Source organism: Dendropsophus ebraccatus, chromosome 1, assembly GCF_027789765.1.
Source record: "Dendropsophus ebraccatus isolate aDenEbr1 chromosome 1, aDenEbr1.pat, whole genome shotgun sequence".
Taxonomy (NCBI): Eukaryota; Metazoa; Chordata; class Amphibia; order Anura; family Hylidae; genus Dendropsophus; species Dendropsophus ebraccatus.
Genome location: NC_091454.1, coordinates 127710054 through 127726023, shown reverse-complemented (window position 1 = coordinate 127726023; position 15970 = coordinate 127710054). Strand labels below are relative to the sequence as shown.

General features: G+C 39.4%; 1 protein-coding gene across 4 annotated transcripts in view; it reads right to left on the bottom strand.

Moving 5' to 3' along the window:
- Window positions 1-1150: 1150 nt before the first annotated feature.
- Window positions 1151-15970, bottom strand: part of UPF2 (UPF2 regulator of nonsense mediated mRNA decay) — a 49047-nt gene continuing 34227 nt past the window's right edge. For 3 of the 4 annotated variants that reach the window (XM_069978736.1, XM_069978735.1, XM_069978737.1), the window contains exons 17-22: window positions 12568-12672; window positions 11764-11862; window positions 9065-9232; window positions 7419-7560; window positions 2641-2761; window positions 1151-1805 (exon numbers count right to left, since the gene is read on the bottom strand). In XM_069978736.1, coding sequence (XP_069834837.1) covers window positions 1796-1805; window positions 2641-2761; window positions 7419-7560; window positions 9065-9232; window positions 11764-11862; window positions 12568-12672 — 645 coding nt within the window. In that variant the 3' untranslated portion in view covers window positions 1151-1795. The remainder of the gene's footprint in view (window positions 1806-2640; window positions 2762-7418; window positions 7561-9064; window positions 9233-11763; window positions 11863-12567; window positions 12673-15970) is intronic. The other variant, XM_069978738.1, reaches the window with a different exon arrangement.

Here is a 15970-nt window from a genome sequence, read left to right as displayed (position 1 = left end):
TCTGTGAAATGTTTAAAAGAATCTTATGAGAGATATGCCTCTGTATATAATGAGGAGCTTACACGTTACATAATTGTAGATTTAAATCTATTTTGGGGGGGGGGGGGTTCTATTAAGTATTAGTCTTTTTTGGTTTTTAGACACAATGTGAGAAAACAAGACCGTGCACAAAAGAATTTTCAGAAAACTCTTGGAAGAAAGAATATGCAAAGTAGCTCTTGGTAATTTACTTTTAGGCTATGTTCACACAGTATTTTTGCTCAGTATTTTGTTGAAATTCAGTGGATGGCCTTCGTTTCATGGCAAATTGTTATTTTAAAACAGCCACTGTTTTGAAAGAACAGCCATTATTTACCATTAAACGACAGCCATTCACTAAATTTTAACAGTGTGCGAACATAGTCTGTGTTTTCAATCCACTCCTGGTTTTGGTTGAAAAATACTGATAAAAATGGTGTGTGGGAACATAGTCTTATACTGCATTACAGCCTGATCGCTTCCCTAAATAGAGTCAATGGCAATAAAAATAATTCAATCCCATTAAACTAGGTGGGTTTATCAAAATATTAGTCTATTAAACCAAATCTACCTATGCAAGAAAAGACTCCATTAAGTACTGGAACAAATCTAGAAGAAATGCAAGGTACCAGGACAATTCTATTTTACAATTTTTTATTGCAGCGCTGGCAAAGTTTTCTTAAGCTGGTGAAGATCGTGCAGCATTTCTGTTGGAAATGGTACAACTTTAAGTTATTATCCAATGTGATTTTCCAACATGCAGAATTACCCAAAAGAGGTAAACAAGAAATAAAAAGGAAAACTTATCCAAAAGAGCGTAAATGTGCTTCTTCTACCAATTGTATTTACAAGATAAACTGAAAAGGAAAGTGCCAATAAATAAAGAGGAAAAGAAAAACATGTTTTTTTGCTGCCTCAAAAGGAAATAAAAGTAATCCATCCTAACATAGTATGTATGCACCCTGGCACAGCCATCTGCTTTACCAATCTGCTCCCTTTCTAAATGTGTTGTGTGACAGAAGATGCCAGCACAAGACTAGAAATTTCAGGTAACTGTTGTGCTCTTCCCAGTATTAGTATGGGAGACAAGTGCATTTCTATCCGCTCAAAACAACTGTAGGTAACATTACCGTTTGATCTAAACAGAAAAGGATTGAACTGAGCAAGTGCCTTTTGCTTCTTAATTCAATGTATTTCTAACCACAAAATAAACTGCTGGAAATTCTAAACAAAAAAAGCTCTTTTTTTTTTCTTTTTTGAAGAGGTTTAGCTCTTTTCCGCGTCTAACGTTCACCACAACATGGCGTGCGTCAGAGTTCAAAGTTTCCTTTGTATCTCCTCATTGGTGTTTCATCAGCTGCCGTTTGAAGTTCTTTGCCTGCTCTGCTCCAGAGGACAACTCCTTGTCGATACCAGACATTTTGCAATATTGAAAATTATTTGCAAAACCTTAAACAAATCTTTCTACAATAACTGAGGTGCTTGCTAAGTAATCCATTTCACTCTTTCCCTGCAGTGTAAGGCCACTGTGATGTCTTATCAGCAAATAGTGCTCTCTCTGTGTGTGTATCGATTATGTCTAGGCTGGAAGCTTCTTCTGAGCATGAGGAAGCAGAAGAGGGTATTCCTGCCTCTCCCCATTACCAGCTCTATGTCAGGTTTCTCCCCTGAACACGCTCTTCTGAACATGCTGCGATGTGCTGCTGATCTGACGCAATATCTGTAGGACTGCACTAGCCATGTTGTCAGATGGAGGGCATGATAGAATAACACTGGATCAACGTCTCCTGGAACAAAAAATAATTATGTTAACTTTATGCTAGAGTTAAAAAAAAACAAAAAAACTTTATGATCACCTTATCTGAGATGTGATGTGACTAAAAAAAAATAAAAAATAAAACTGAGGGCATTACCCAAGAAATTAATTGATTTAAATGGCACTATATTATCTTATCTTTATGTTATGAACCGACAAAAAGTTTGATAAAATCCTTCTTATTAATGTATACAGAAAAGTCATTCTAATATATTTTGTGAATCAAATCCTCACCATGAAGTTACAGATTTATTCCTGCACACCGATAAACAGCAGATATAATCCACATGCAGTTTTAGCATAGAAGACCTATTTGTGCTCATGTATTTAGCTCAAAAAAGTGTCAATAGCATAACATTAAAATAAAACAACCTGCAAATGCTAAGGGACTGACACAGGTTTAGAGAAGCTTGACCATTATCTGCAATAAAACATGCACACCATCAAGGGCATAGTGGCTGAACTGGCTGATGTACAGAGATGGTGCCCCTTAGTGGCCATATGTTCATGTGCAGAATATACTAAAGAAAAATATGATTAGAAAAAAATTAAATATTGAAGAGTGAGGGGGAAAAAATTATTTTCATGCAAAAATCGATACACTACTCCAAGACGGTAATCGAAACTACAGATAGAAAAAGAAAAAAAAAAACCTCTTCATACAGCCCCATTAAAAAAACAAAAAACAAACAAACAATATGAAAAAACAAAAAACGATCATCATGTTGGTTTTATCGTAACTTACATGGTGTAACCTCCCTCCAAATTTGCAATTATAGACAAATATAGATAAAATGTAGTCTCACCTGCCACCTGTCTTAAAGATGAGATCTGCATTTGGTGCCCCTTTAGGATGCTGGTACCGAGGACGGCGGTCCCTGTTTGTATTTGCTGGAGCTGGACGTTGAGCCAGAGACTGAAGCATTTCTGCAAATATGCAAGAAAATAAGACAATGATTTTTAAAGCTTTGTAGTTTACATAAAAACAAACAAACATTCTATTAAGGTTAGGGCAGTATCCTGCCACATGAGCAGAAAGAAAGAAAAAAAAAACATATGCGATTCACCAATGCTTTGTGGGAAATATTGGTGGAGCATGGTTTAGCAATGCTTTTCCCGTTCTTGCCACAAAATATCAACATCTCCTGGTACAAAGGGTGCAGTTTTTCCATATGGTTCCTAAATGCATGGGATGCTACCCTGCGGGATTAAGGCCAACAAGCCATTTTTAGACTCCCATTTATTATATCCCTATCTAATATATATACACACACACACACCTCCAATCTTTGACCCCCTATGTACAGCACAAAAGCTGTGGTTTGGATGAATTTGAATCCATTGATTCTAGTGGAGCCAAGTCACAGAGGGGAGGGGGTTTCATCACACAGGGGGCAAGCGACCCGCCTCCAGTGCTGCAGGCTGGGCCAGTGCTCAGGAATAGACCAGTGCCAGGTTGCAGTTCAAAAAAAGGACAGTGGCACTGGCATTCCTACGCTGGTGTATTCATGTAAAAAAAAAAAAAAAAAAAAAAAAACAACTTAAGTGATGTACATGGTGGTACATTCGCTTCAATGAATTTAAAACCTGGAAAAATCTTGTTAAAATAATAATGCTTTGGGAAACAGCAACAGATAAGAAGCATAAAACCATGCTACAGGGACATGGGAATAGTACACATAACCAGAATCATTTTTAGGTGGAGGTCACATACAATGGAAATTTTTAAAATTGGTAAATTTGAAAAACAAATTTAGAAGGGGGAAAAAACCTTCAATACCATGTTTTTCCTGTTGTTTTTTTCCTGTGGTATACTTTCATAAAAGACCTAGGGGTCACATGACATCATGAGAAATGAATGTTAGGTCAATGCAAAGAAAAATGTACCTTCATTCTTTCTTTAAAAGGCGTGTTCTCATGTTCTGGTTATGTCAGGGTACATATAAATGCAAAGACTGAGGCTTCAAGGTGAGGGGTTTTCTAACAACAAACATGCTGCTGGACTAATTTACTCAGTCCTCCCAATCATCTCATGGTGCCTTTCAATGTGCAGGAAGAGTCTACTCAGTCAATCACTGGCCGAGGCATGTCACCCCTCTAGCTAATGATTGTGGATGAGTGGCTGCTTGTCAAAAAGAATGTACCTATACGCCACATTAGGGGACAAACTGTTTGGAAACAAACAGGCATTTGCTGGACAGGCAGACAGACCTTCACTATAATATAGATGAGTCAGGCTGGGGTTGACCACGTTCTTTCAAGTTAAGCCCCCACCCACTTTTAAAACGCCAACTGATTCAGCAGCACTTTTCTTAGTTTGTCAATTTTTGGTCCCTGTCCCCATTAGGGCTCACAATCGAAGTTGACCTAATTGCATGTTTTGGGTGTGGGAGGAAACCGGAGTACCCTCCGTCCAAAGAATGAACCTATTTATTCTTTGGACAGACGACGGAATCCACATATGCATAGAATGAAGTCTATGACACAGGCAGAGATGTACGCGTCCGCCACAGATTTTACATCGCATTTCCGTAGTAAGCACATACCCTAAATCCATAAAGGGTCACAATTATGCATTTATTTTTTTATAAATTAGCAATACAAGTAAAAATAATAAAAGTTATGTATATTATTACAGCAAAACTCTGTCTCCACATCTGACCTCTCTTGCCCTTCCCCTGCCTCCTTCATGTGACCTCTGCTTGTCATGTATACTAGGAAAGGCTCAAAACATACAGGTGCCCTTATGGGCCTCTGTCAGTAAACCACAAAATGGTATACAACAGTGTTGTAGTTATTCCATACAAAAGGTATTAAGTACAAATAAAATAAATTATACTGTGTTTTGTTTTAACATGGGAGCATGCAATCAGCAGCCCATCAAAAGTAAAGATTTTGGGGGAGATTTATCAAACATGGTCTAAAGTGAACCTGGCTCGGTTGTCCGTAGCAACCAGATTCCACTTTTCATTTCTCCCAGGCTCTTTGGAAAATGAAAGGTGGAATCTGATTGGTTGCTAGGGGCAACTGAGCCAGTTTCAATTTACACCATGTTTGATAAATCTCTCCCTTTCTCTTTATGTGAGCTGTGTATAGGAGACATCATTGTAGCTATTCGCTAAGTCTACTGCAGCTGAGCACAGGAAAACTTAATTCGAAATAAAGCAGGGAAATTGCTTTGGAAAAAAATATATATCACAATTTGCAAAGATGTTTTCAGCGATTAGAGCCTGGGTGTTTAAACCCCCATTACTCCCTAAATATAGCCAGGAGAAGCTTGCTGCTGATCGCTTCTTTTGCTGGTGAACTACATAGAATGTGCACCATAGACTTATAATGGAGCTCATCTTGTGCAGCAAGAGGTAGATGACAGGAAATTGAGGAAGAAGATGGAATAGAAAATATTTTTTAAACTACAGTTTGTAAAAAACAAAAAAACACACTATCACATGTATGTCTTGGATTTTTTTTTTTGTTATATGGACACCAGAACTGGTAACTGCATTTACTTTGTCTGATTATATATGTTTGAGGAGTTCTGTGGACTACTAACTCAACACTAAAAAGTTTTTTTTTCTATAACAGGGACACCAAGTCACATCACCAAGTCAAGAAAAGAGTTGTTCTTAAAAGGACATACAGTGGGGGAAAAAAGTATTTAGTCAGTCACCAATAGTGCAAGTTACACCACTTAAAAAGATGAGAGGCGCGTCTGTAATTGACACCATATGTAGACCTCAACTATGGGAGACAAAATGAGAAAACAAATCCAGAAAATCACATTGTCTGATTTTGTAAGAATTTATTTGCAAATTATGGTAGAAAATAAGTATTTGGTCAGTAACAAAATTTAATCTCAATACTTTGTTATATATCCTTTGTTGGCAATGACCGAGGTCAAACATTTTCTGTAAGTTTTCACAAGGTTGGCACACACTGTTGTTAGTATGTTGGCCCATTCCTCCATGCAGATCTCCTCTAGAGCAGTGATGTTTTGGGGCTGTCGCTTGGCAACACGGACTTTCAACTCCTTCCAAAGGTTTTCTATAGGGTTGAGATCTGGAGACTGACTAGGCCACTCCAGGACCTTGAAATGCTTCTTACGAAGCCACTCCTTCGTTGCCCTGGCGGTGTGCTTTGGATCATTGTCATGTTGAAAGACCCAGCCACGTTTCATCTTCAATGCCCTTGCTGATGGAAGGAGGTTTGCACTCAAAATCTCACGATACATGGCCCCATTCATTTTTTTTATGTACCCGGATCAGTTGTCCTGGCCCCTTTGCAGCGAAACAGACCCAAAGCATCATGTTTCCACCCCCATGCTTTACAGTAGGTATGGTGTTTGGAGGAAAAAGAATAATGAGTTGCATCCATCAAACAAAACAAGTAGTGTTTCTACCAAACAGTTCCACTTTGGTTTCATCAGACCATAGGACATTCTCCCAATACTCTTCTGGATCATCCAAATGCTCTCTAGCAAACTTCAGACGGGCCCGGACATGTACTGGCTTAAGCAGTGGGACACGTCTGGCACTGCAGGATCTGAGTCCCTGGCGGTGTAGTGTGTTACTAATGGTAGGCTTTGTTACATTGGTCCCAGTTCTCTGCAGTTCATTCAGTAGGTCCCCCCGCGTGGTTCTGGGATTTTTGCTCACCGTTCTTGTGATCATTTTGACCCCACGGGGTGAGATTTTGCGTGGAGCCCCAGATCGAGAGAGATTATCAGTGGTCTTGTATGTCTTCCATTTTCTAATTATTGCTCCCACAGTTGATTTCTTCACTCCAAGCTGGTTGCCTATTGCAGATTCAGTCTTCCCAGCCTGGTGCAGGGCTACAATTTTGTTTCTGGTGTCCTTTGACAGCTCTTTGGTCTTCACCATAGTGGAGTTTATGAGTCTGACTGTTTGAGGGTGTGCACAGGTGTCTTTTTATACTGATAACACGTTTAAACAGGTGCCATTACTACAGGTAATGAGTGGAGGAAAGAGGAGACTTTTAAAGAAGAAGTTACAGGTCTGTGAGAGCCAGAAATCTTGATTGTTTGTTGGTGACCAAATACTTATTTTCCACCATAATTTGCAAATAAATTCTTACAAAATCAGACAATGTGATTTTCGGGATTTGTTTTCTCATTTTGTCTCTCATAGTTTAGGTCTACCTATGATGTAAATTACAGACGCCTCTCATTTTTTTAAGTAGGAGAACTTGCACTATTGGTGACTGACTAAATACTTTTTTCCCCCCCATTGTATACAATATGACTGGTTACTCTGCAAATGGACCCAGAAGAATGTATACACTTAAGAAGTTCTATCATATGGAAACTGTTTTATCCTAAGATAGATGCAAAAAAAAACAATTACTATATGTAAGTCATCTTTATGAGCATAAAAAAGACTAGGGTTATCAGGATTGTTCTACTAGAAGTCAAGAAGGGGATAAATCCGAGATTTCAGGCTTTTTTTTATCATGTAAATACTCAAGGTTCAGATGACATCTGCAGCCAAGGAGGAAAAGATAAATGCCCATGGACAGGTCTGGGCTATTATTACTAACTAGCCAAGACCATTTATGTTGTCGGTACCTTGGTAATCCTCCTGCTCCTGACGCTCATTGATGTCTAGTGTGAGCTTCTTCATCCTCATTCTTTCTTCTTGCTCAGCTTGCTGCTGGTTCCAGTGATTTGCAGCTAGTTGTGAGGACATGGGCACATTAAGAATCTTAAACTGCAGAATGAAAAGAAACACAGAAGACAATTAGGGAACTCCCCTACATTTTAGCAGGCTGGCAAAAGCCAACAATGTATTCAGCTGTGAGTCTGCATATTACATATAAACTTCCTTTTGCCCTAGGTTAGAAACAATTAATAAACTGACAGGAAAAGGACTTATTCCAGCTCTCCTAACATCACTATTCTTGCCAAGTAGGAAGAATTAACACAGGAGTGTGCAGACAATCGGCTTACAAACTACGTTATGGTTCGAGGAACACTAAAGTGTGGCCATTTTAAAGCTGTAATCCTTTCCATTTACTATGCTATCCAAGTTCTGTAGTTTCCGTTTTAGTAAATAATACTTGTTGGAAGAGATTATCCTTCATGTGCAGGGCCTTTATTCAATAGTATGGCAGATACCCAGAATGCAAAAACAATCAGGTAACATAATACTATGAAATTCTTATCCACCACTGGATCAGGAGTCAGAAAATAAAGCCTTCTCTCTATGCCTCTTTCTGATTTACTAAATATCAGTGCAGTATTTCAACTGAAATTCTCCTCTAGTTTATAAGCAGTATCCAAATGAAGCCTCCCCCAAGGATTTAAAACAAAAAACAAAGATCAACTTAAATGATGCCTATCTAAAATAAAAAAAAATAAAGATAAAACAGTCCTATTTTCAAGCTCTGTAGATGCTAGATAGCTGTCATTCAGTTTTGAGGCATAGGCAATATTTTATGTGTGGTATGTGATCTAAGGTGGAAACAACATTGGTCAAGCTCATCTTCCTCTAAGGTGGAAACAACATTGGTCAAGCTCATCTTCCTTAATAACAAAAGGATTAAAAGGCCCAATTATTCACTACCACAATATCACAGGGAGAGTTGTGAGGCTACCATACACATTAGAAAATTGGATTGACTAATGTGTATGGCCAGACTTTTTATGTCCAACATAAGTAACTCACCCAGCCTTTACACCAAGCTGTTAAAGTCACATGTGGCAGACATTCTCCACTGTGACTTTTGCCACAAATCAAAATCTGCACTGGACCATTATATCTGGACCGTTTCTACTACATATAGATAGGACTTAGAAAACCCTTTGTCCATATATTGTACATTGCTGCAGCAGTTATACAGTGTCTGAATTTGGAGTTATATTGAAATGTTTAAATATAATTCGAGATGAGCGAATATCAAGCATGCTTGAGCTCGTCCGAACCAGAGTGTTCGGCATTTGATTAGCGGTGGCTGCTGAAGTTACATAAAGCCCTAAGGCTATCTGAAAAACATGGATATAGTCATAGGCTGTATCCATGTTTTCCAGACAACCTTAGAGCTTTATCCAGCTTCAGCAGCCCCAGCTAATCAAATACCGAACATTCGGGTTTGGAAGAGCCCGAGTATGCTCGATATTCACTCATCTCTACATATAATACAATAGATAACATGTAATGTGTTTAAATTTCCATCATGAATATAAACCTCTATGACAATTGATGTAGCACTTACCTGCTGCTTGTTGCCTCTTCTTGTCAGCATTACAAATGGCATGGTATCTCCACACTCTGTCTCTCCTTCCCCACTTGCCAGTGTTGGTCCCTTCTTTAGCTGACTTTTCAAATGTAGAGGAATTGCAACATCTAGTTGATGCACTTTCACAGAATCTCCACTACGCTGCTAATTATGCAGGGAAAATCCAGCACAAACCATATTTTTACAAGATAAAATAAACAAGAAAAGAAAATACAATGCAAGTTTATGAGCTGCCCTCTTCTATTTATAAAGTGTTTCTTAAAGGACAACTCCCACAAAAAAATTTTTTTGCTCATTTAACACACATTACAAAGTTATATAACTTTGTAATGTGGTTAAATACCCGGCCTGGCCCCCTTCCCCCACTTTCGGACCCCCGACCCCCCACCCCGGAAGTTAAGGAATGTATACATTACCTATTACGATCGTCACGGTCCTCTTCTCCGGGGCGGCATCTGGTGACGACGACGTCAGAGCCGAGGGGCGGTCCGGGTCTTCTTCCTCCTCGGCGTCTTCATGCAAAGTGAATGGGGATGAAAAGGCTGCTGGAGCACATGCGCACCAGCAGCCTTTTCATTGGCTGGAGCGCATCACATGGCTTCCAGCTTGCTCAGCCCTGATTGGCTGAGCTTGCTGGAAGCCATGTGATGCGCTCCAGCCAATGAAAAGGCTGCCGGTGCGCAAGCGCACTGGCAGCCTTTTCCATCCCCTGGACCCGGAAGTTGGAGACATCGCTGGATGGCGGAAGGCGGCGACGGAGAGGCGGACGGCGGGCGAATCGAGTGGCGATCGTCGCCGGAGAGATGGTGAGTATGGTGTCTGTGTTTTTTTTTTTTTTTGGGGTCCCGCGGGAGTTGTCCTTTAAGAGGAATAGTGACATAAGACCAGTAAAATACCAGCCTTTCCTCTCTTTACTAATACAGTGGTACCTCGGTTCTCGAACTTAATTGGTTCCGGAAGGCAGTTTGAGAACAGAGCAGTTTCAAAACCGAGCAGTGTCTTCCCATAGGAAATAATGTAAATGTGATTAATTGGTTCCAGCAGCCACCAATAATTACCTACAATACTCATTTATTACACTAATAAGTGCTGAGTATAATCACTAAAGTACAGTACAGAACAGCACTATACTGTACAGGACATTAAACATAAGAAATGTTCATCAGAACAAGCAATTATAGTACAGTAGCCACCAACTCCTCACCCATCCTTTATTGTATAGCGTCCCCCCCATCCAAGCACTGTAATGTATGGGAGATGGTGGTGCACTGCCTGTACTAGTACTGCACTGTATATGCAGTCCAGCAGTCTTATACAGCACTGTACTGTATGTGAAGCATCACCACTGCTTAACTCGCCAGGTACAACCCACCATCCACGCTCGCAAAAATGTTCGAAAAACGTTCGAAAACCGAGCAAAGTTCGAATTCTAAACACTACTTCTGGGTAAATTTTTGTTCAAATACCAAGCAGTTCAAGTTCCAAAGGGTTCGAAAACCGAGGTATTACTGTAACTATTTTATTTCACATACTTCTTGTTCTGAATCATTGATATACAAATCCATACATGAGAGAAGCTGATCTTTCTAACCTTATATTAGCAAACAGGTTGTATGAAAATAATAGTTTTTTTCCGACCGGGAAAGCACTACTCTTTTGCTCTGTCTGGCATTGCAGCCAGATGTATTCATATGAACAAAGCGGATATGGGAGTAACAGACTGTTAATGGAAAAAGTGGCATCATTCAAGAGAAGTCAAAATAAAGACATTGGGGGAGATATATCAAACATGTTGTAAAGTGAAACTGGCTCAGTTGCCCCTAGCAACCAATCAGATTCCACCTTTCATTTTCCAGAGTATGTGAGGAATGAAAGGTGGAATCTGATTGGTTGCTAGGGGCAACTGAACCAGGTTCACTATACACCAGTTTGATAAATCTCCTCCATTCTCCTTATAAAAACATACTTAACTCTAAAACACTGGGATTTCAAGTCACTAGGTGACAAATGCATGGCTATAGGCCCATATTAAATGGAAGCCATCTAGCAGGGAATTCTCTATACAAAGTTCTTTTTAAAGCCATAATTTATCTGAAGCACTGCAATTTTAAAAAGAGTTCATCCCCCTAAAATTCCAAATATGTATCTATATAAAACAAAATTTAAGTCCAGCAATACCAAAAATGCGGCACTCACCAACGCTTGATGCACATAGAAACTTTATCCCATTATACAGTCATGTGTACACTGACCATATGATGGAATAAAGTTTTTATGCATTGATAAGTGCTGAATTTTTGCTCTTGCTGAACTCTTATTATATGGACACTTGTCTTTCATGCTCAGCACATTTGAGGTGAGCGTAAATCTGAGCGACAGTTGAGGAAGGCTTGATGCCGAAACGTCCAGTCATATGTATTTTGATGACTTTTCTACAATAAAATAACTTTAAAGCATGATATGGTGAGTGCCGAGAATGGAGTTTTGTCATGCTGAGCCCAGACAGTTCATATAGCATGTTTGCGGCTGCAAAAAGGTTTGGAAACGCCAAGACAAAGTTTCCCTAAAATATCTTACGAATCAAAGCCAAGAGATTAATTATGTTTCTACAGGCTACAATGTTTCACTAGAAAGTTTTCATAAACTGTGAAAATATCTGGCACACAGCCACATACCTGAAGATTTTCCAGCATCATCTTATCAAGAGCCTGAATAAAGTCTTCATCCTCTGCACAAGGTACATGTTTGATCCCACCTCCTTTAATCATCACTTCCTGCAAAAAGAAACAACCTTCAAAAAGCAGCAGAGGGTGCAATTTAAAGCTCCTATTTTAACCCGCGAAGCCATTCTAAGGCTATGTTCACACACAGTATTTCGTAGGTTCTTTGGTCAGTATTTTGCAACGAAAACCAGGAGTGGATTAAAAACACAGAAAGGCTCTGTTCACACATTGTTGAAATGGAGTGGATGGCCACCATTTAATGGCAAATAATGTCTGTTAAAAACATAGGAAATTATTTGCCATTAATTTACAGCCATCCACTCAATTTCAACAGTGTATAAACATAGCCTTTCTGTGTTTTCCTGGTTTGGTTGCAAAATACTGACGGGGGGCAAACTGCATAGTGTGAACTGAAGTTTTGAAATGCTGGCCAATTTTTGTGTTTTATATTTTCAGGTCTCCAGTGATCATAAGCATGAGTGAGAAGAAGTGTGCTGCTGTGCACTTCACTCCCTGGCTTAATGCACTCTGTTCAGTTGCAAGAGATTTTTAAAGAAGCCTACCTAGTGCAACTGGACAAAGACTGTAATGGACTGGGGAGTACAGCACACAGCTGTGCACTTTTTCTTGCTTATTCTAATGATCAGTGGGAGCCTGAACAATCTGAGTGATCAAAACTTTTGACATATGTCTTCCTATTGTGGTAGAATTACTGTACTTTTGACATGTGACAGAAGAGACAACATGATTACATACATTGTTTTCTTCATCAGTCTCATTTTCTTTGTTAGAGTCAGTCATATAATCAGTATTTTCTTCCTCCTCTTCCTCTCTTTCTTCTTCTTCATTTTCAGAAACATCCTAAATACAGAATTTAAATTATAGTTATTCAGTGTCCTGAACTTCACAAAAGTAACAACTCAAACAAATTTTTTTTTAAAGTGTTGACAGAAAGGTAGCTGGGCTTTCCCTCACCTGAGGCAAAAACTCATTAGTGGCCTATACATCTTGTGACTTTCATTGTATTCCATTGGAGGGAAGAAACCAAAAACTGACTTTCAGCTACTCCTCACATTTATAAGGCTATGTTCACACTACGTATATTTGAGGCTGTATGTTTGAGGCTGTATAGCAACCAAAACCAGGAGTGGATTAGAAACACAGAAAGGATCTGTTCACACAATGTTGAAATTGAGTGGATGGCCGCCATTTAATGGCAAATATTTGCTGTTATTTTAAAACAATGGCTGTTGTACTGAAATAATGGAAGTTATTTACTGTTATATGGCGACCATCCACTCAATTACAACATTATGTGAACAGATCCTTTCTGTGTTTTTAATCCACTCCTGGTTTTGGTTGCTATGAGGACCTGACATGAGGACCAAATACAGCCTCAAATATACATAGTGTGAACCCAGCCTGATGTTGCATAAAAATTGAATTCATAAGCTGTTCAGTGACTCAATGCATTACTATGGGCTACAGATATACTGTAGCCCCAGCCTACTGTTTCTTCCTTTTAAAGTGAGTAATACATTACAAAATAGTCCACAATACACAGGTCCCCATTCTTCAGTAAATTATAGCTTGAAACCCTTCACACCCTTGTGAAAAGAAGTGTTAGGACTGGCTGTAATAGGGTCTGGACTTTGCACAGCTTTATATTAACGCTGCCAGCTATACCCTATAAAACATGCATAGGCTGATCTTACAAGTGTTCACTTCAGTAGAGAGTAGAATAAGACGCTAGTAACATCCAGCTGTTAACTTATACATTTCCAGGAGGAATAACTGAAATGCCATAATACAGGCCGGCCGAGATTTACTGACGGTCTACTTTTCTAAATCCCTACACATTATGGTTTTATTTTCTAATCTCACTATACTACTATATGTTTGACTGCCCTGAGTGCATTTGGTAGTTTTTAGTGTATGCCTACCTACGCCATTTTGCATCAAACTAAACCAATAACATCACTAATGTGAAAGCCGACCTCTTTAACCCCTTAAGGTCAAAGCCAATTTTCGTTTTTGCACTTTTGCTTTTTCCACTTTATGTTTAAAAGGCCATAGCGCTTGCATTTTTTCACCTAGAGACCTACATGAGCCCTTATTTTTTGCAAAACAAATTGTACTTTGCAATGACAGGCATTATATTTCCATAAAATATGGTGCGAAACTATTTGTGCTGTCAAATTGAAAAAAAAAAAAAAAAAGGAATTTGTTTTGATTTCGGGGAGTTTTGCATTTACGCCGTTTGCCCTATGGTAAAACTGACTTGTTATGCATGTTCCTCAAGTCATTACGATTACAACGATATGTAACATGTATAACTTTTATATTATCTGATGGCTTGTAAAAAATTCAAACCATTGTTAACAAATATATGTCACTTAAAATCGCTCCATTCCCAGGCTTATAGCACTTTTATCCTTTGGTCTATGGGGTAGGGTGAGGTGTCATGACATGTACTTTCTATTGGTACCTTGATTGTGCATATGCGACTTTTTGATCACTTTTTATTAAATTTTTTCTGGATTTGATGAGACCAAAAATGCGCAATTTTGCACTTTAGAATTTTATGGGGTTACACGGTTTACCGTGCGAGATCAGAAATGTGATTAATTAATAGTTCGGGTGATTACGCGCGCGGCGATACTAAATATGTTTATTTATTTGTTTATTCATATTTATAAAATAGGAAAAGGGGGGTGATTTGGACTTTTAATAGGGGAGGGGATTTTTTTTTATTAATAAAAAAACATTTTTACATTTACTCCCTGGGAGACTTGTATATAGACAGCACTGATCTCTCATAGAGGTTGACATCCGTCCCACTAGACACCAGGGATGTGCAGTACAAAGCCTCTAAGTGCAGCTGTCAGGTTTAACAGCTGCACTTAGAGGCTTAATTAGCTGGCGCGGCAACAGGACCCGCGCCGGCTAATAGAGGCACTGCCTGGCTGCACATGTCAGTCGGGATCAGCGCCGTTCAGAGCTCTGAACACCCCCCGCGGCACCATGACGTATCAGATACGTCATGGGTCGCTAAGGGGGTTAAAGCGAAGCTGTAACTTCCTGATCACTTACAAAGCCGGTTACACCACTAAAAAGACATCAATGAAAGCATTCACAACATACCTTTGTTGCCTGTGCCTTTGGTCTTATTTTCATAAAAAAAACACCTTTATTTGAGCTGTGAGAGGTGTCAGAGGCCTGGGACCTAGCACTGCTCCACCTCACTGTATGCAGAGTGTATGTAAACGGTTATGTAGGGGACGGGCACACAGCACAGTAAGATCTAGAGCCAGAGAATAGGCTCCGCCTTTGACAATTCACAGCCCAAATAAAGCTTTTTTTTCATGAAAATAAAAACAGACTCAACAAAACAGACAACAAAAGGTATGTTCTGAATTCTTTTATTTATCCAGCGATGCCATCAGATCAGTAGGTGGTCAGGGGGTCACAGACTCACTTTAAAAAGTTGGTCAGCTAAGTGCAAAGTAGACCAAAAAACTATAGAAAGCCCTTAGTAACTGTAAAGTCATTTAAAAACAAACAAACAAGGGCCTTCTTTTAGGGTTTCTAAAATCAAGAAAACCCCAACATACACACGATAACGCTGTGAATAAAGTTTTCTCCAGAGAAAAAAGGTATTTAAATCAAAAGGGGCCAGAAAGTTGTACGGATTTGTAATGTTAAAAACTCTGGAATCCCAGTATCAGCTGCTGTATGCCCTGCAAGAAGTGGTGTATTTTTTTCAGTCAGAAACTATGCTTTCTGTTGCCACCTCTGTCCATGACATGAACTGCCCAGAGCTGTAGCAAATCCCCATAGCAAACCTCTTCTGCTCTGTACAGTCCCTGTCATGGACAGAGGAATAGAAATGGGTCAACTTAGAGCTTATGGTTGCCAAGGTGGCGGTGCCTATGATGACATGACCGGGGCAAAGTGATGCTGCGGCCATGATGCCTCGCCCAGGTGGAACAATCCACCAATGATAAAAAGCATTTTTCACTGGACCGAGCACCAAGAATTCTATTATAAAGTAAGGTATGAAAGCTGCCGAATTTAGGCTTTATAGCTGTGTAGAGAAGCCCTCTCTCAGAAAGGGTCAGGGTCACTTTAAAGCCTAACCCTAAAGAACAGTTCATGC